This window comes from Acomys russatus, chromosome 13 (genome assembly GCF_903995435.1).
Source record: "Acomys russatus chromosome 13, mAcoRus1.1, whole genome shotgun sequence".
Taxonomy (NCBI): Eukaryota; Metazoa; Chordata; class Mammalia; order Rodentia; family Muridae; genus Acomys; species Acomys russatus.
In genome coordinates this window covers 19,399,111-19,418,998 of record NC_067149.1, presented here as the reverse complement: position 1 = coordinate 19,418,998, position 19,888 = coordinate 19,399,111, and the positions used below count along the sequence as shown (strand labels likewise).

Genomic DNA, 19,888 nt, shown 5'->3' with positions numbered 1-19,888 from the left:
TGGCTCTCCCATCCTCAGGCCCATCTTTCAGCTGCTAAGGACCCTGCAGCATAGGTCTTAGTTGCCGAGCCAGGGAGGACATCCTGAGGAGGAGCTCACACACCTCCCAACCGGCACACACAGACCCAGCCCACCCAGAAGGAGCTGCCACCACCGGCAAGCACATCGGGAGGGCCATGTTGTACCATGACTGCAGCCAGGCAAACATGTCAGCCAACACTGCTGCCCAGCAGTGCAGGGGGAAGAAGAGGACATGTCCAGGCTGGACATGGTCCCCAAGCACAGGCAAGACAGACAGGACTCTGTTTGCAAGCCCTGAGCCACTCTCTGTCCTGTTCCCACCTCCACACCTTTGTCTCAGTTGTCTCCTTCCTGCCTGTGCCTTTCTCCAATTCATCAATTCCTGCCCATTCTTGGAAACAAGTGTAGCTACTTCTCCTCCCCTGGGTGCCCCTTGCAAGAGTGACATCTCCCTTTGCCTGGTCCCTATAGTAGTAGCATTGGCCAGTCTGCCCGACTTTCCCTCTACTCAGGGTTATCTCTGAGATGAAGGAGGTCGGGGTTTTTGTTTCCCCCCTGAGAATACCAATGACCCAGACATAAGACATCATGGAGCTCTTCCTTGTCCACAGAACCCCAGAGTCTCAGCCCTGGCCTACACAGGCACAGGTAGACAAGAGGCCCAACCATGTGCAGGCCGACACAGGACCCACACTCTCCCAGTTCGTTGAGGGAAGACTCAGAAGGGAAAGTGCTTTGTGCTCAGGGTCACCCAGCAAAAGGATGCTGAACTGTATCAGCTGGACCCGGTACAATCTACTTGTCTCTCAGAAGATTCCAGATAGATCTACAGATAACCTAAGTGTCTGAGGCAACAGGCTTCATGACCAAGACTATGTGCACACTGCACATGTACCACAGTCATCATAGGTGTCAACAGCTTCCAATAGCTGAGAAAAGACAAGGTCCAGAGCCACTGGGTCCTGTTGCCAGCCCAGGCCTCCACACAGCTACATGACCCTACTGCCCACATTTGGCCTCTCTGTCTCTGACCCACCAGGGAGATATCCCATTAGCTTTCTGAGTCATAGGCACATCTGGGGACGCAGCCACCAAGGACAAGCGAGACAAGACACCAGGACACAAGGGTGTGACACAGAGCGCAGCAGGCTGCTGTGTGGAGCTCACATGCAAAGGGCGGGCCCTTTAGCATGTAGCACTATGTGGTGGGCTGGCGTGGAGCAGAGCAGACAGCCGTGACACAGGCGGCAGGCAGGGGCTCCAGCTTACCCACACACTTCCTATGTGCGTTGAGGATATAGCCCTCTGCACACAGCACTGTGTGGTTGACACAGTAGAAGGATCCCAGGGTGTTCACACAGAACTGTTGCCAGCTACAATCATGAGTGCCCATCAGGCACTCGTCTTGGTCTATTGACAGCCACGGAAGGAAAAACAGAAGGCTGTTAGAGAGGCATGGCTGCCAGGGGCATCCGGGGATAGAGGGGGAAGAGACCCTATGTGTGCCTGTCAGTAGGACAGCTGAGCCTTGGACCTGAGTTGAGTTTGTGAAACTCAATGATGTTACAGCTGCCCCTGTTTCCCAGGAAGGGCAGATAGAGTGAGACTCAGAGAGGGCAGGCAGCCAGCCCACGGCCACACACTGCAGGCAGCAAGCTTCCACAGCCTGTGCTCTGTAATGCCAAAGTCTGCAACAACCAAGGAAACAGCAACAGAAGGGTCTGCAAGTTCAAGGGCTATGGGGGTCCAGGCCGGCAGCGTTCACAGAGGGGACTTGGGGGAAGGGCTCCAGAGGCCATCAGGCTAAAGGATGCACAAAAGGTACTCCGTGAACAGGCTTATGAAGTTTCGTCAGAGACTCAAATCTGGAAATGTTTTTAAAATCCCCAGGCTGTCCCGATTGGGAATTTCTGTGACTATTCCTGAGTACAGAGTGGGGCTTCCTCCTGTGTGGGAGCTGCACCCACCCTCACGGATGCTCCTTTGCACCCCCTGGCTTGTATCCCTCAGATCTTCCTGCTGGAGTGCTCCTGGGGGGGAGTCAGAGTCCCCAAAACAAATTATCCCCTGGGCCAGCTGTGTCCACCATCAGAGAGAGAGAAAGGCCAGTCAGTCGCCAACATGCTGTGTGCTTTAGCTGTCTTCTCTGGACTCACAGGAGAGTGTTACTCACATACACCCTCCGGGTCTCCAGAATGATTGGCCATGAGATCTGAGCATCAGAGAAAAATGTGGGTACTCTCTTGGACAGACTTGGTCATTATACGCAGACATTCAGAGCCCATACACACCTGGACTTGTAGCTCTCTTTCCCACCTCTGTCCAGATAGGAGGGCATAACATCCTGGGACCCTTCAGGCTGGTTGAAGCAAAACTCACCAAGGAAGCCAACCGGCGGGTATCAGAACCACTGTTCCCCTTGTACACTGTGTACTGAGAGGCCCTAGTGCACAGTGGCCCCACCGAGGCATGACCTCACCTACGCTGGTCACAGAGATGAAGGGGACGAACTCTGTGACTTGTGAATGGCAGAGGAAGCTCACTGTCACCAATGCCAACTCTCCCTCCATGGCTGGGGCCCTCTCTTCCCACTGTAGCCATGTGAGGTGGGGTAGGGGGAGGTGAGGCCACCTCTGGATGCTGTCCTTGACACAGTGACACACCACTTCCTTCTCCCTCTCTCGACCTCAGCTGGAGAATGGACGAACTCAGAGATCACAAAACAAGCTCAGCCTTACAGATCAGGCCAGCCCTCGGGGATCAGTGAGTTGACCATGGCCCGTATCTGACATGGGTCCTGGTTATAACACAAGTTCTCAGCTTACCCAGAACCCCCCTAATCAGGATCATGGGGAGCCTGCAGAATTCCAGGGAATCACTGTCTAGCAGGCCTCCAGGTGACTTGGGTACAAGTTCAGTTCTGAGAAGGACCCAGTCCTTAGAAAGCAGCAGAGCAGCAAACAGGAGCCTGGACCTTGGACCTCTGCCGTGGCATGGGTGGATGGGGGCCATACCAAATGCTCAGTGACACCAGAGGGAAGTGCCAACACTGCTCTGCTGGGGTTCTCTGTCACAACAGCCGAACCTCATGACCAAGGTGAGGCTGAAGTTCTGGTCTCCCCTACGCTAAGCCCTGACCATAGGCCAACCAGACCTGCAAGGCTTAGAGGGTGCTCCCAAAGGAACTCACCTTCACAGGACATGCCGTCTGCCATGATGGCATAGCCAGGGAAGCAGGAGCACATGACTGTGTCCCCAACAACACGACACACCTGCCGGCAGGGCCCATTGTCTGAGGGGAAAATTCCTGGAGTCAGAACATACAGGCCTTGGCCCTGGCCACATTGTTCATCCCCCGGCTCTGAGATATAGGTTGGGTCTCCACTACAGGCCCAGGGAAGCAGAATGTGAAAAGATGAGCGCCTCATGCCTGTGCCTTTTCACAGGGTCCCCAGGAAGTGGTTCTGGTCCCAGCTGTAACTGAAGGTTATGTCTTAGGTTCCTCCCACCCACCACTCAGATGCCAATCCATCCCTGGGGGGATAGGGGAACAGGGAGTAACAAAAAGCAAAAGGTAGGAATGAGACAGAGCAGGTGACCCACTTGACTAGGGCCACTTCCCAGGTGTCCCTTCCCCTCCTCAGCCATCATCAGGCAGGTCCCACCCCCTCCCACAAAGCAGAGACACCCAAAGGCCTAGGCCAGCATGCACACACCCAGCCCCAGACCCCACCACACCACAGGGCCCAGACCTCTGCAGCTCGGGCCCTGAAGGAAGCACATGCCTCCACTCACCTTTGCAGGTGTTGGGCTGTGGCACAGGCAGTGGGATAGTGTTGGGAGACACCTGGGCAGACTCCGACCTTGGCGCAGACTCCCTCGCAATGTCCAACTGTGGGGCCCCTCCATCTGTTATAGACAGAGTATACAGCAGGGGGCAGCCTCGCATCTTCTGCCAGGCCTTGGACACTCACAGGCAACCAACCACACCAGGCAATGATAAATGACCTCAATGACCTTGTTCATTCACCAGGGAGAAAACTGAGGCTCAGGGTACAGACACACCTTGGACAGGCACTATCTCACAGCTACTAGGAAAGGGCAAAAGAGGAAGGGAATAGTTAGGGGGTGTCTCGACTAAAAAACAGCTGCTCCCAACACAGCTGTCAGGGAAAGAGCCCTGGTGCTCAGGACACTGTAAGGCCTGGTGAGAGTCTCGAAAGCTTGAGCCCCACTCCAGGCCTCTCTTCAGAGGCAGCTCCAGGCAATTCTTCAGAATTCCCAAAGCTGTGATCCTCCTCTGCTTCTGCCAGCATCAACACAGGGCAGCAGGAAGAGAGACAGCCTAGCAAGGTCTTGCATTGGCAGGGGAAGACTGCGCCTGGGCTGCCTACAGCTCACCTGGGCGGCAGGTTCGGCCATCTCCTTGCAGCTCGAATCCAGGGAAGCAGGCACAGCGGTAGGAGCCCACAGTGTTGATGCAAAGATGCTGGCAAAGCTCCCCCGGGAACAGCAGGCACTCGTCCTGGTCATCTCCCGGCAGGCTATTGGGCAGTTCAGCCTCTGTGCCCAGTGTCAGGGCCTCCCGGCTTGCCATCTCTGCCTCTGAAACTGGGGTGGTTGGTCAGCACTTGGAACATAGCCAACTCGGCCAATGGGTAGCTGAGCCCACAGAATCCAGGAAAGCAACAGAGGCTCAATAGAGGGTAAAGTTGGAGACATGAAGGAGGGAAGGAGGGAGCAAGGGATGCCAGATGGGTTGGTAGGTGGGTGGGGTATGGATGAAAAGTAGTGAAGCCATGGTAGCTGGGTCTGAGTCTTCATCACTGGGTTCCCTTCAATAGGACAGGGCCATGCCTGATGAAGGTTCCTACAAAAGTGCTGGACTGGAGTAATAGAAAGAGTGCTAGGCTGGGCGGAGACAGATCAAGATGTGATGTCTGATCGCAGCTTCCATAGCTGTGTGAACACTAGGTCTCTCTGTGTCTCCAGGTCCTGGGCCCCACTGCCTACTGTGCAGAGGGCAGCAGGTGAGTGGAAGTGAGGGTTGCTCTGCTGGGCTACTCTGCTCTGGCCTGATGCCTCAGCTGTTGTCATCAGCCTCAGGCAACAAGAGAACAGAATGGCCAAGGGCATATCACAAGGAGGGCATCTGCACTGAGCTCCATTCTGAGGAGCCCTGGCCAGTGCCCACAGCTCTGTCCTGAGGACCTGGAACTGTGAGAGGACAGAGGCCGACCAAGGCCTGGCGGGGGGGGGTCTCTGAGTACTCCAGCATGTACCTCCATGGGCTATGCCCAGCTCACGGTCATGGGCAGGCCTCTCTACCCACCCTCCCAACTAAAGATAAAAGGAGAGGATATGCTTGAGGCCACTCCAAATAGAATTTGAAGCAGAACAGTCTTCTCCCACCACCCGCATCTCCCAGACACAAGCTACTCAGAAGCTCCACACAGGAGAAGACACGATGTTACTGTGGTGGTTAAGTGGATGGACCCTTCCCAGCAATGTGGTCCACCTGGTCCCCCTGCTCCCTGTCCTGACCTCTGATGCTGGGTTTCCTCCTCAACTCTACCTTGAGCCACTCTCTGCTTAATAGCTTGTTCTTTGGAAATTATTGTTTTCAACCAGGACCTTGCATGAGCTGGTGGATGGGTAAGTGAGAAAATGGACAGATGAACAGAAAGATGGATGAAAATGAATAAGTGGGTGGGTGGGTGGATAGGTGAGAAAATAGGTGAATAACTAGGGAGGGTGAATGGGGGATGTGAATGATGGACAGATCAGGGGATGAATGAGGAAGTGGAACAATGAATGGATGGACAGATAGGAATGTGGATGGATGAAGAAGATGTTTGGATATATGCATGGATGGATGGATACAAGAATGACAGATAGATGACAGACTGATGGACAGATAATCAGATGGAGAAAGGGATAGGCAGGCATGAGTGGCACCAGATGGGGAAACAGTGGAAGGGTAAGAGGACAATGGTCACTAGTGACTGGTGAGTGGTACAGGGAACTGTGGAACTGCCATGTCAGCACAAACAGGGTTGGAATCCAGTCAACGGCCACAGAACTCTATAAAACAGAGCTCAAACCTCAAACCACACACAACAATGGACCAGGGTCCCCACTGAAGCCCGAGGCCACCCAGCCCAAGCATCCTAGGAGGCCATCTGTCCTCCTCTAGCTGCCTCCAACTGGGAGGGCAGCACCCACCTCTTCTCGGGGTGGCCTCGGGCTCTGGTGGCCGGCGGATCTCAGGCACTATGAGGGGCTCCTCGCCTTCACAGCAGGAGAGCATGACATGGTTGCAGGGATAGCCCAGGTTGGGGTTGGACTCGCACGACTGGCCCTCAGCACGCACGCGGAGTCCCAGGCCACAGCAGTCACAGCATTGCTGAGGGAGACAGAGCATCACCACCAGGCCCTCAGAGCCTGCCTGACTTCCCACGGTCTGTGTGCCTGTGACTCATTTGGGGTCCGTGGGCATAGCCTGGGGCAGTCTCTGGGGTGGATTAACATTGTCTAGGTCCTCTGTCAGCCTGTGTGTTCTCCCAGGGTGGAGGATGTCCCACCCCTACATCCCAAGTCTGGAGAAGGGTAGGACTAATGTTAATTTTCTTTAATGAATGAATAAATACTCCTTTGGAAAGAACTACAAATGAAGCCCAGGCCTGCTCACCATGCCCCACCCTTAGAAGCAGACGCTAATCCTGTTAGCTCAGCAAAAAAGACAGCATTTTCCAAGGGCCCTTGCAATCCTGGTGACTTCACAAAGTGTTCAGGACAGGGTCTACTTGGAAGCCTACCTGTCTTGCTCTCCCAGGTCCTTCTCCTTAGAGTGTATGTGTGTTAGAGGTACTAGTCTCATGAAGAGACCTGAAGCTAACACTCCACACTGACAATTCAACAAAAAGACAGAGGTTGGGTTCCCAACGATTTTCTGACCCACCCGGTACGGATTGTCAACTGCCACAGGGAAATCTGGTTTACATTGTCAAACTGGGGCAGTGGACTGGGTGGAGCCCCAGCCCCAGCTGACCAGCCTCTCCAGTATCCACAGTTTGTAGCTGGACAGCTCAGCAACTCAGATAGCGAGCATGTGGCTCCTGCTTGAGGTGCCCAGTCACTTGCTTTGGTCACTAGGGTGAGACAAAATTGATCACATGCCCATTTGAACTTAGGCTTCTTGCATGCCAACTCTAGTTTGAAGTTGGCATATGCCAACCCCAGGGCCCAGGACAGGTCTAGTGACAGGTCTTAGGTCACTGAAGGCATATACTTGAAGGGGACTTGGGGACACTAGTCTCTTCTCTCTTGGGTAAGCAACTGGCTCTACCATGCACACCATGCCACACTGTGCCACTTCACCACAGGCCCAAAGGCAGCACTGCCAAGTGAGCAAACCAAACCAAAACCTTTCACTCTCAAGAAAAGTTTGTCTCGGCATGTTGTCACAGTAAGGAAAGCTGAGCAATACTTATGCTTTCAGTCTCTTTCAGGGGGCCCTATCTGAGCCAGGCCCAGCCAGCCCATTGTGGGAGAGACTGCCGGGAACAGAGACCGTCAGTTCTACATCATCTGGCTCCAGAGCAGCCACACAAGCCCAGCTGGACATTTTCAGGTGCCAAGCCAGCCACAGGCCCAGCTATGGTGAGTAACACCCCTGTCTTTCATCTGGTGCTGCAATGCCCACTGCTGAAGACCACATGAACACAAGCCCCACGTGCTGGCACTGAACCTTGCCTACCCAAGGATGGGGATTCCTTGCCCATGATTTATGCATGGGGAAACTGAGGCTGAGAGAAGGGAACTGGGCTAGAGATTAAGATAACCACAGAAGCACCTGCAGCAAGGTCCTCTCCTACTACCGTCTGCCCCTCCTCTTGTTACATCCCTGGCCCTGGTGCAGCTTGGGCTCGCCTGCCTCCGGCCTCCACGTGCAGAGAAAGCCAGAATCCTAGGACTCCCCATTGCTTGCAGTGACACTGATCCTAGAAGCACTGTGCACTCCAACACAGCCTCCACCCACAGACCCTTTCAGCCACTACCTTCAAGCACACCCAACCGGGCCTACCTCAGAGAGATGCCACCCGGGTTATTGGTTCAATGCAAACTTTGTGGACTTGTTTACCAATGCCATGACTTAACATTTCCTGGGCACATGGCAAGTCTGGCCGCCATCCCCCTCCAAGATGTAATATTACACATCTTAGCCACGACTGTGGCAGGTGTGACTTGCCTTGTACAGTGAGACACCACAGGTGTCATTGTCCTCGGCTCCACAGGTCTCACCCTCTTTGGCCCCCATGACACCAGCCACGCAGCTCTTTTCCTTCAGGTAGGAGACACAGCAGTGCCTCTGGGCTATCCTGAAACAGGGGAGTGCTTCAGTACCTGTCTTCCTGGGTCCTCCCTCCCCAGGAGAGTGACAGTCCCCACCTCACAGGAGGGAGATGGAGCGGAATTTAGAGAAAGGAAGCTCCACCCGAGGTCTACAGCAAGTGGGGCCAGTGCTGGCCACAGGGCAGACACAACCCCTACCAAGTCACATAGGTTTGATTGGGGTCTGGGACCCACTGGGCTCAGAGCTGTGTCCTTGACCTCTGGGGAAAGGTGTTGGCATTCAGAGTTCCACTACTAATCCTGAGAAAGTTAGAGAGACTCCCACCTCAGAAAGGACAGATTAGATCTGCCAGGTAGAGTGGTGTCTGGGTCTCTGGTCATTACCTGCCCCTCCCCACGTGTGTGACCTGTGGAAGAGGAGGCTGATGAACCAGCAAAGCATGGGTCATGGAGACAGGACTCAGCATTACTTGGGTAGGACACACTCAGGGGACAGTAGTCCAGTGATGGAGTTGAAGTCCATCTCAAGAGGGATGTAAATATTCATTATGGCTGCAAAGCTAAAAACTCATGGGGTCGGGGCTGGAGAGATGGCTCAGAGGTTAAGGGCACTGATTGTTCCTCCAGTGGTCCTGAGTTCAATTCCCAGCAACCACACAGTGGCTCACAACCATCTACAATGTGATCTGATGCCCTCTTCTGGCCTACAGGTGTACATGCAGGCAGAGCACTGTGTACATGATAATAAATAAATAAAAATAATAAACCTTTGCCGGGTGTGGTGGCGCATGCCTTTAATCCAGCACTCAGGAGACAGAGGCAGGCGGATCACTGTGAGTTCAAGGCCAGCCTGGTCTACAAAGCGAGTCCAGGACAGCCAAGGCTAACACAGAGAGACCTAGGCTCGAAAAACCAAAACCCACAACCCCCCCCCCCCCAAAAACAAAAAAACTCACTGGGGAGTGTCAAAAAGGAAAGAGAAGGGACAAGGTTAGAATTTAAACTTCTCTAAAGAAAGAAGAGTGGGGCCAGGCATGGTGGTGCACGTCTTTAATCCTAGCACTTTGGAGGCAAAGACAGGCATATCTCTGAGTTTAAAGCCAATCTGGTCCTCATAGGGAGTTTCAGGTCAGTAGGGCTATACAGTAAGACTGTGTCTCAGAACTGGAAGAGGAAGAGGAGGAAGAGGAGAGGGGGAAGAGAAGGAGGGGGAGGAGGAGGCAGGAACAAAACAAGCTAGACATTAGAAAATATGGGTTCTAATCCTGACCATTCTGCTGGTGAGCTGTGCAACTCTAGGTGAATCACACTGCCTCTCTGAACTTCATTCTCCTTTTTTAAAAAAAAAAAATGGGTAGGCTGCAAACAATGAGAAAGGGAGATAACAGCGGGCCAATTCTGGCAGGAGAAGCAGAGAACAGCGTCTGAGCCACAGCACAGGTGGCAGAGGAGGGCAGAGAGGAGTCAGGCTCTGATGCATTCAGGGTGGATGAGCTAGGGGAGGGATGGCCACTGTGAGTGGGGAGCCCCAGCAACCCCAGTGTGATATTGGTCCTTTGAACTTACTCTAAGTTGCACACAAGACAGCTCCAGATCCATGGGGTCAGCTGACTCTCAGGCCCAGTTAATCTCCCAGGATTGGCCCAGCCAAATGGCTTGGCCACCCTCACCCATCTGAGGCCCAGCAAAGGCAAGAGCAGTTCTGGCCACCCTGGGCCACTCACCTGCAGACGTCACTCTCGGCACCGTTCTCGGGGATCTCCTGGCACTCGTCATTGTCGATGGCCCACTGCTGGCCGGCAGCACAGCATGTCTCTATCAGGTCCTTGGTGGAGGCTGTGGGTTGCAGTGAGGGGGTGTGGCTGGGTTTGGCGGCCACCAAGGGCAGTACATACTGCAGGCATTGGGCAAGGGGACCTCTCACCCCCAATCTCCATCCTCCCCTGCCCTGTATTTACAGCCCTTCCCTTGTAAGTGTTGGTCCTCCTGTAGGGTGGGTAGAGCAATGGCTTCAAGGGCTTGTGGGGGCAGGGTGTTCACTCCAGAGCCCACAGAGCCAGACGGCGCAGGCAGCAGCTGACCCATAACTTGTTTAGCCTCTTCCCCAACCTGAAGACTTTCTGCCAAGACGTGTCTCTAAATGAACCTTTGAAGACGCTTGAAGTCCTGACTCGGTTTCTGCTACGCCAAGTAGCCCAGATTGTGCAGGAGACAGAAAAGAGCCTTAGGGGTGCTGTGGGATTCCATTAAGAACTATCTTGAGCTGCTTTTCTCTGGGATTTGGTTGTAATGATGAAGTTTAATAAAAATTAATACTAATTAAAAATTAGTATAACACAATGACCAAAACCAAAATTGATGGTTCTTCTTAATACAGTAATAGGAAAAGTAGTAGGAAAAAAAATGTCATTTAAAAGATAAACCCAGAAAGAAATCAGCAGTGAGCATGTGAACCAAAAAAAACGGGAATCTTTCTTTCTTTCTTTCTTTCTTTCTTTCTTTCCTGCTCCTTCTTCTTTTTAGAATTATTTTATGTTATTTTTCCTGTATGCATGTACGCACATCACTTGAGTACAGAGACCGCAAAGGCTACAAGAGAGCAATAGGTCCCTAGAACTGGAGTTAGAGGAGGTCTTGAGCCGCTGTGTGGGTGCTGGGAACTGAATCAGTGTTCCCTGCTAGGGAAGCAAGTGCTTCTAACCACTTTATTTGAAGCACATACCTTTATGCATATTGAGTAGAGGGTCAGTGTACTCAGTGTGTGAACTCTCCTGTATGCTCCTTTGGCGGGGCATTTCATATCTAAACCCTAACACCTGAACTTCTTTCTACAGGCTGGAATCTTCCCTCCCTAAGGCCTTTCTAAGAAACCCTTATGGGATTACCAGGTTGCGCCAGAATCTGGGGTCCTGGCCAGGCAACATATGACGAATGCCCTAAGAGATAACAGTGGCAGCCCCAGTGTGCTGAGCGCCAGTAACAAGCCAGGCTCAGGGCCAAACACTCCGACTGTTATCATTCCCTCTGCCCAGAGGAGGGGGAGGATTAGATATCCCAGCCTTACTTTCCCCTCTTCCCTTTCCCCTTCCAGGCAACATGAGCAACTTGATCCAGCCAGACCTGACAGAGCGCTTTGTGAACAGAGCCTCCAGCAGGCCAAGGTGCCTCTTTCACATGGACCCACAGGTCTTCTTGTCTAGTGTCTTGATCTCAGGCCAGGTTTTAGCCTGTGCTTGGTGAACTTCCACTACTCCCCTGGCTTTTCCCACCCGACCTCGCTCACTTCCAAGGCATCTGGAGCTGTGACCTCACACTAGAAGGTTAACTCACTTGGAGTATGAGGGGGACTGGGTCTAATGTGGACTCCACATCCAAGACGTGGGAGGCAAGGGTCATACCGAGGACTCCACCCCATGGTTCACACCAGCCCTTGGTGCCCGTGTGTGTAGTGGAGGGGCTGCGCGGGTCCTTCACACCGTGAGATGTGGTGTGCTGCACCTTTCTGAATGAACTAAACCGTCACAGGAACACAGCCAATGCCTGGGAGGGCCACTGGGTCATGGCCCATTGTGTGATGCCTGTCTGCCCTTTTGCCTCCTCTGGGTAGGCTGGGCCTCCCTAATGACGAGTGAGGTTCCTCACCTCCTGCTGGACAGTGACATGGCCTGGCATTGTCCTGGCTCTGGACCACTCTGCCTCGGTCTTCAGAGCATCAGGTTTCAGGGTCCTGCCAGCCAGTATGATGCATCCTTGACCTACCTGCTTAACCAAACCCCACTTCTCACACTGCTGACCGACACAGAGAGAGATAGTGTGACAAACCTGCCACCTGCCGAGAGGGAAGATGCAGACTCATTTTATAGAGATTTTGTTATCAGGAAAAACATAAAAAGATGCCCCAGGGGCCCCAGGCCACTGAAATGACCTATCCTAGAAATGCCTCCTAAGCCATGGTCCCTATGTTGTAACAAGTCACCAATGATGACCACAATCACCGTGTGGCATGCTCATATCCCACAAGCATGACATGGAGGAAAGATACCGTCTGCAGGGGGGGGGGGGCAGGAAGAGGGGGCGGGAAATGAATGGATAAGGTAACAATAGGACTAGAAAAACCCATAACGAAGACCGAGGCCCAAGACTTAGAAATGACAGCGCAGCAAGCCAGACACAAAGACTATAGACGACACATGTTTCCACTCAGATTCAGAGACAGAAAGTAGTGTGGCGGGCACCAGGGGCTGGGCCTTAGGGTTCCATAAGAACAGTTGCTGCAGCTTGGGAAGATGCGAGGGCGGGGGGGGGGGGGGGGGATGGACCTCGCTCCAGTGTGACTGTGTTTAATGCTGTTGAGATGGATACTCGATGCCTAAGAAATTTGATGTTTTTTTTTTTTTTCTAAATGCATTGAAGTACAACACAAAGATCTGTGAGCTGGCACTTCCCCTCCCAGAAATCTGACATACTGACAGACACCCCGTAAACCCAGACAAGAGGGTCCCAGACGCCCGCGCTCGCATGAGGCCATTTGCGACGGGAAAGATTCCAGAAATAGCGAACGGTCCCGAGATGAGACCGTGAAGCTGCTCCCGGCCAATCACACACAGGTGTGAAGGAGCCAGAGGCATATGTGCGCGTGAAATGAAATCATTCCTGAAGGCATTTCAGGCAGAGGTCAGGAGCTATATAAACCGACATTTGTCTTTAAAAGGATTACATGGATGTGGCACCAGGCATCTGAGTGGAGACCCGAGACCCAGCAACAGATGCTGTCTCAGGAGGAGCCCAGCCTTCTGTATATTGAGGCAAGTATTATCTATTCCAGAGCCCATGCCTTGTAAATAGATTCAGAGATCCGGAGACTATAACCTCCTTTGATCACAGAACAATGAGTGTCCCAAACAATCTAGCCCAGACATCAAGACCCCCGCACAGTCCCCTTTCCCTGACATGAAAGCCCTGAAGAATCCTGGCCTTGAAAAATGCTGCAGAGCATTTTCTCTTCCTGGCAGGAGTCTCCACCAGGGCCCAGATGAACAGGATGTTTGCTTTGTGGGCCTCAGCACAGTACCCAGAGAATGACACAGTATTGCGAGTCCCACCGACCTTGAGGGACATGGTGGCATTTCCTGCAAAACCCAGGGTGAGCCTTTCTGGGCCACCCAGGAGCCTTGAGTATATTTTTAAGGCATGTGAAGTAGACAAGGCAGCAAGGGTCCTAGCCTCCTCTCTGCTCTCTGCCCCAAATACACAGGAGGGGGGTAGAGGAGTGATGGGGAGCCCAGAAGGAGCCACCGGGATGGGGGTTCGACCTGAGCCCAAGCAGCCTTGCTTGTCTACGTCTACCTCTCCGTCCCCGTGGTCTTCCCAGCCCTGTTGCCACACACATGCCATGCGCCCCATGCCTTCCACCAGGCTCACCCAAGCCTGGCCGGCCCTGCTGTGTGCTGACCTGCAGCTGCACTTGTGGCCCCTCCCCCCGGGCTCTCAGTGCACGGTGCTGACACTCTGCCACTTTTACGGATGACCAGACAGAGGCCTGAGCTTTTGGTATATCACACACACACACACACACACTCATAGACAAATGAGATCAAAAAAGGGGCCAGCTACCAAGCAAAGGTACCCGGTGCTACCATTCTTAGTAATGTGACCTAAAACCAAGAGGAGACACTGCTCTACACTGGGGCCAAAGATGAAAGACAATTGTAACTGGGATGAGCCTGAGAGATAGGGGTAGTGGGAAACCCACCCCACCCTGTACATACATGTAAACTGAGTGCATGTAAACTCTGGGGGGGTGCTGTGGGAAAACATTGAGAAACCTCAGTCAGCAGATGCCCGTCTAGGTACACAGTTAATACTCGGGGACAACTCCCGCTCCCAAAGACACAGAGGAACGCTGCCAGCAGCAGTGTAGCCCCAACTGTCCGTCAGCATCATCAGCATCGGAGAAGATCAACAAGCTGTGACTCACTCCCTCAGCAGAAGGCTACTGAGACCTTCTGGTTGCCATGGCAACGGGGACTGCCATTAACCGTGATAAAAAGTCATTTAACTGCTCCGTACAAGAACGTGGATAGGGACTGATGTGTTTCCTTCCTCCAAAAGAGCCAGACACAGACCATTCCCATTGTACAAAGTAAACTTAAGAATAGGCAAGGGCATTGGCATGTCAGAGCAATGGCTCTAATGGGGCCAGGGGGGGCAGTCAGAGCTAACGAGCTGGAAGCAGCACCAGGGAGCACAGGTGTGAGCTCTCTCCGAGCTGTCCGCCGAGACCCAAAGCACTGCGGTCCGCACATTACGTTCCCACGGGATATTTGGCAAAGGCCTGTTCCATTACGCTCCATCAAAAGACACTTGGGGGAGTTTCAGAAAAACAAGCCCAGGGGATGTAGCCACCACGGTAAACCAAGCGCTAGCTAATCATCCTTGATGAGACATTACCTTTACAAAGCAAGCTTTACAGCCCACCTCGGGAACAATTAGAGAAAGCAGAGCACTAGATGACATTAGGGAATTTACTGGGTTAGATGTTCTATCTGTTTTGTTTTGTTTTGTTTTGAAGTTTTAAGAGACAGGGCAAAGCCAGGTGGCGGCGGCACACTCCTTTAATCACAGCACTCAGGAGGCAGAAGCAGACAGATCTCTGTGAGTTCAAGGCCAACCTGGTCTACAGAGTGCCGTTCCAGGACAGCCAGGGCTACACAGAGAAACTCAGTCTCAAAAAACAAAACAAAACAACAACAAAAGATGCAGGGCCAAGACTGAAATGTTTCCAGCATGCACATGGCTATAATCTGGCCCTCCTATCCACTGACCCCGCCAGCTGTGGACTCAACCAACTCAAAACGGAGAAAATATTTCCAAAAGACCTCTACAGTACTGAGCAAAGGTGCAGAGACATCCTTCTTGTGTTTGCTCCCCCGCAAGGCAGTGCAATGTAGCAGCTATCACCACGTTGCATTCACCCTGCCTCATGATAACAAGGGATCTGCAGGTGTTTGGAGTAGGATGCACGTAGCTTCTGTGCACGGGTTGTACATACGAGATGTAAGCATCCTCAAACTTTGGTACCCAAAATGGAGAGGGGGATGATCTTGGAATCAATTACCTGAAGACACTGAGTGGTAACTCTCAGTAAGTGAGTGTCTTAGTGTTTCCGTTGCTGCAATGAAACACCATGACCAAAAGCAAGTTGGGGAGGAGGAGGTTTGTCTAGCTTATAATTCCATATCACTGTTCATCATCGAATGAAGTCAGGACAGAAACTCAAACAGGGCAAGGACCTGGAGGCAGTAGATGATGCGAGGCCATGGAAGGGTGCTTCTTACTGGCTCAGTGCCCTCAAGGGTTCTTATAGAACCCGGGACCATCAGCCCAGGGATGGCACCACCTACAAGGGGCTAGGCCTTCCCCCCCCCCCATTGATCACTAATAAAATATCCTACAGCCAGATCTTACGGAGGCATTTTCTCAGTTGAGGTCCCCTCCTTTCAAATGACGGTAGCTTGCAGCTTGTGTCAAATTGACATAAAAGTAGCCAGGACGGGGCATGGGGGGGGGGGGGTGGGGGGGTAGGGGGTGGGGGTGGTGGTAGGAAGGAGAGGCTGTCCTCTAGGCACAACAACACTATTGCTGCCTTGAAATCAAAGCTGCGTCCACTGCACACACACAATGCCCTCTGGAGGCTGGGCCGCCTAACCTTCCTTTGTGGGGCATGGACCCTGCCAGCTTCCCAAGCATGTACCAATAGTTAACAATTGCTGCAGGAGGACACACACCCTGTTAAGTGGCTCCTGTTCTTGTAACTCCAGCTAAACCCATGGGTTCACCAAGGTAGACTTGGGTGGAATCATTTGGTCTGTCATGGTCCTAACTGGGGTGAACAGACATTTGTTCATGCCTCCCCAGGAAATGTTAGCACAAATGTGAGTATATGTATATACCATGTGTCTCTGTGGATTATCAAATGAGTCTGCATTGAATGGTAAAGGGCCCTAGCTGCCCACCAGGGGTTGAGTGAGAGGAAGCCTACATCCCATGGTTAAGGGCACATGCCTAGGGACCTGAAGACATCCCACTAGGCTGCACTTCTTGAAAGTTCCACCTCTCGCAGCACTGAACTGGGACCAAGCCTCCCCACGTCAGCCTGTTGGGAGCCCCAGCTTCAGACTCCCCTGATCCTAAGGCCTCTCTCCAGATGCCCACACTTCACGCCACGAGCAGCCAGTGCGCACCTAAAGACTAGCTATATGAGGAAGTGTGCCGCGATGCCCATACCTGGGAAGTGGCACAAGAAGGTCCCATGTCCCTTGCCAACTGCACCGACTTGACTGTCCTCCTCCAAGCCTGCTTCCCTCTCCTCTTTCTTCCAAGCTGGCCTTCTACCCTGTTCTTTGCTCAGCAGGGAGACGGCCTAGAGGAGCAGAAGCCTGGAACCCTCACGACATGCTGGCCTGACTGTTTCTGTTCCCCAAGCAGAGCTGAGGCTCCCCAGGTTTCCATTCAGCCTAAGTAGTGGCTGCTAAACTGCCAGCAGCCCCTGAGCCATGAGATCCTACTGATCCCCTCAGACCCAATCAGTCCCCACATCCCTCACAGGATCCTATTGGTCCCCTCAGACCAATCAGGACCCTTCATGAAGCTGCTTCCCAAAAAGCTTTTGCTCAGCTGGGAAGGCTCGTCACAGGCAAGGGTACACCGGCTAGCAGTGAGGACTCCCGGTTCCATCTCAGAGCTCACTAGCCTTTGGCAGCCTCCTTACCTATCCCTGCCCTCTTCAAAGTTCTGGTTGGTGTGCCTGGGGATGTGGAGGAGTAGGGAGTCAGCACTCACAGCAGCAAGGCCAGGCCCCCTGCACACTTTCTTGGTGTGGCTTTAACTGAATGAACTGCCAGTATTTACATGATGGGAGCTTCCGGATCCCAGGCTTCTGAAGAAAGCCCAGAGCAGTCATGCTCAGCCTTTATGGCCCAGGGAACAAGTGGGATTTGACCTCCCACCAGCACTGCATCCTACTGACCTCCAGGAACCCAACACCACCCAGGGGCATAGCCCACAATCATGTCAGTGAATGAGCAGAGAAGACGAGAGAATAGGGCCTGAAAGCAAACCAGAGACCCACTGCCAGTTCACTGGCTCTCTGGGCATGAGCAGGACAATTGTGACCCTGTGCTCAGCCTCCCACATTTTACCACCTACACCCCAGAGATTGTGGCTTTCTGGGTCCCAGATTGCATTCTGAAGAGAGGCCCAGGCGAGGGGCTAGAGAAGAGCCCGCCGCCTGCCAGCTATGCATCGGTGCTGCTCTGCCCAGTGTAGCCACTGCCCTGTAATAAATAGTTCCAGAGCCTCCATCTGGACAATAGGGGGCACATCCGCTTGCACAGTATAGTTGAGCACTCAGGAGGATGGCATACAGGGCAAGGAAGCACCAGGGCAAAAGGCCAAGTGGGTGGTCAGCACATTTCTCTGCTTCATTGGCCTTGGGACCTTGGACAGTATCTTTAAACTCTACTCCCTGAGTCACAGTCACCCATCTCTAAAATGGGTGTAGTGATGGCAAACCCCTGAGAGTATCTCATAAAACAAATAGATCCCTGTATAGCCAGAGTTGAAGCCAACACCCGAAACATAACCCACCCGCCTGCCCTTGGTAACGGAGTGTCACCTCTCAGCCAGGCAACACTATAGGTAGAAAGGAGGCTGGGCATTTGCACACAGTTGGCAAAGTGGTCTCAGGGGAGTACAGTGTGAGAGACAGGCAGGGAGGACTCTGCTGGCAGCGGGAGCACAGACTAGGGAGCGGCAGGCAGGGAGGAGCATCCAGCTGCACATCTGGAGGAGGCAGCTGGAATGACAAACACATGGGCGGGGCAGGAAGTGAGCAGCTAAATACCCTGACCCAACCCCAGCAGGCCTGGCCCTTGGCTCTGTCGCCAAAGGAACAGGCTTCTGACCAGCAGGAACACACAGAGATCTGTTCAAACAAAAGTGCAAACCCATCCTCTTTGTACTCCCGGAGCACAGCAACCCCATCCGCAGGGAAGTCGGGGAGCACACCACACGGCTCTGGGCAGACACTCTGAGCTGACCCACATTGTACCAGTAGCCCTAACAGGACTTCCTACATCTTTCAGATACAGAACTGAGGCTCAGAGAGGGTCAGTCCCTTGTCTGAGGTCACACAGCCAGGAGGAGCAGAAGCTAAAAATCCACTCTGAGAGTCAAAGTAGGTTCTTTCCCAACGTAACTTCCTACTAAGCTGGTGGTCATGGGGGTGAGGGCCCTGCAGAGTCCAGTCAGTGCTGCCTTCCGGTGGTAGATGAAGGGTAGCAGGAAGGCCGCTGTAAACCCCTTTTACAGGACAGCCAAGTGATTTACCTGATGGTTACACAATGAGAGAGTTGAGTCAAACAAGATAGGCAGCCTCCCAGCAGGACCAGACAAAAGGGACAACACATCCTCCTTCCTTGTGGGGATCTTGGGGGAAACGCTTTTGCTGTGGGGACCACATATGATGGGTGTCCCCTCCAGCCCTTGTCACAGCGCTGAGGGCTGACACTCTGGGGTAGAGAGACTCCTCACCCACTCTCCCACAACTCCTCATTCCTCGGGGCCTGCTGAGGACTTTGCAGCGGCTATCATCAGGTCACTGGGCCTGGGCCAGCCTCCTGATAGCGTTGCTGATGCCGAGCCTGCACACAAGGACCACCATGCACTCCAGCTTTAGGTTAGGATAGTCTGGAAGGAACCAATTGAGGATGAGAAGCCATGGAGCCCAGACAAGTCAATATGGGTCAGACAAGGCGATAGGGAGCAGGGACAAGACAACAGAGCAGAGACAAGACCACGGGGATCAAAGACAAGACCAGCAGAAATGAGACCATGTAGGGCAGGGGGGACATCTGTGAAGAACTCGAAGTGATGTGGCTTGGGAGAGTGACAGGGAGGCAAGCCCACAGCCCTGGGGGTGGCACGCGGCCTGGAAACCCTGGTGGAGAGATTCCTGGTTATTCCAGGCTGTCTGGAATTCACAGTTACATGGGCAGAAGGAGTTGAGTAGCAGCCGGAGGCTAAGAAAGCAGCTGGGGCAGGACGTGGACCATAATGAGAATACCCTGGAATTAGATTTAGATGACTTTTGCATAACTGTGAATATATTAGAAGCCACTGAACTAAGCCTTCCAATTCAGGGGGGACTTTATGGCTGTAAATATATTCTCAATAAATCTGCTTTTTAAAAGAAAGACATAAAGAAACAGAAAATTTAATGTAACCTGGTCCCCGTGGCATGACGGCCCTGGGAGACACCATGAAGACATCCCACTTAAGGAGATGGCAGAAAATTTAGAGAAACTTTGGTCCCCATGGTCTTGCTTCCCAAGGCATGGCGGTGCACAACTGTGCTGGGAAGGTTTTACTGTCAACCTGACATAACCTAGAGTCACCTGGCAAGAGGGAATTTCAGTTGATCAGACGAGCCCCGAGGCCATGTCTGAGAGGG

The 19,888-nt window shown here is 53.0% G+C and overlaps 1 protein-coding gene across 1 annotated transcript in view; it reads right to left on the bottom strand.

The window, feature by feature from the left end:
• Positions 1 to 19,888, bottom strand: part of Fbln2 (fibulin 2) — a 37,119-nt gene that overhangs the window by 10,604 nt on the left and 6,627 nt on the right. The window contains exons 2-7 of the mRNA XM_051154909.1: positions 10,101 to 10,212; positions 8,273 to 8,402; positions 6,247 to 6,427; positions 4,423 to 4,632; positions 3,817 to 3,930; positions 3,212 to 3,313 (exon numbers count right to left, since the gene is read on the bottom strand). Of these exons, the coding sequence (XP_051010866.1) occupies positions 3,212 to 3,313; positions 3,817 to 3,930; positions 4,423 to 4,632; positions 6,247 to 6,427; positions 8,273 to 8,402; positions 10,101 to 10,212 (849 nt within the window). The remainder of the gene's footprint in view (positions 1 to 3,211; positions 3,314 to 3,816; positions 3,931 to 4,422; positions 4,633 to 6,246; positions 6,428 to 8,272; positions 8,403 to 10,100; positions 10,213 to 19,888) is intronic.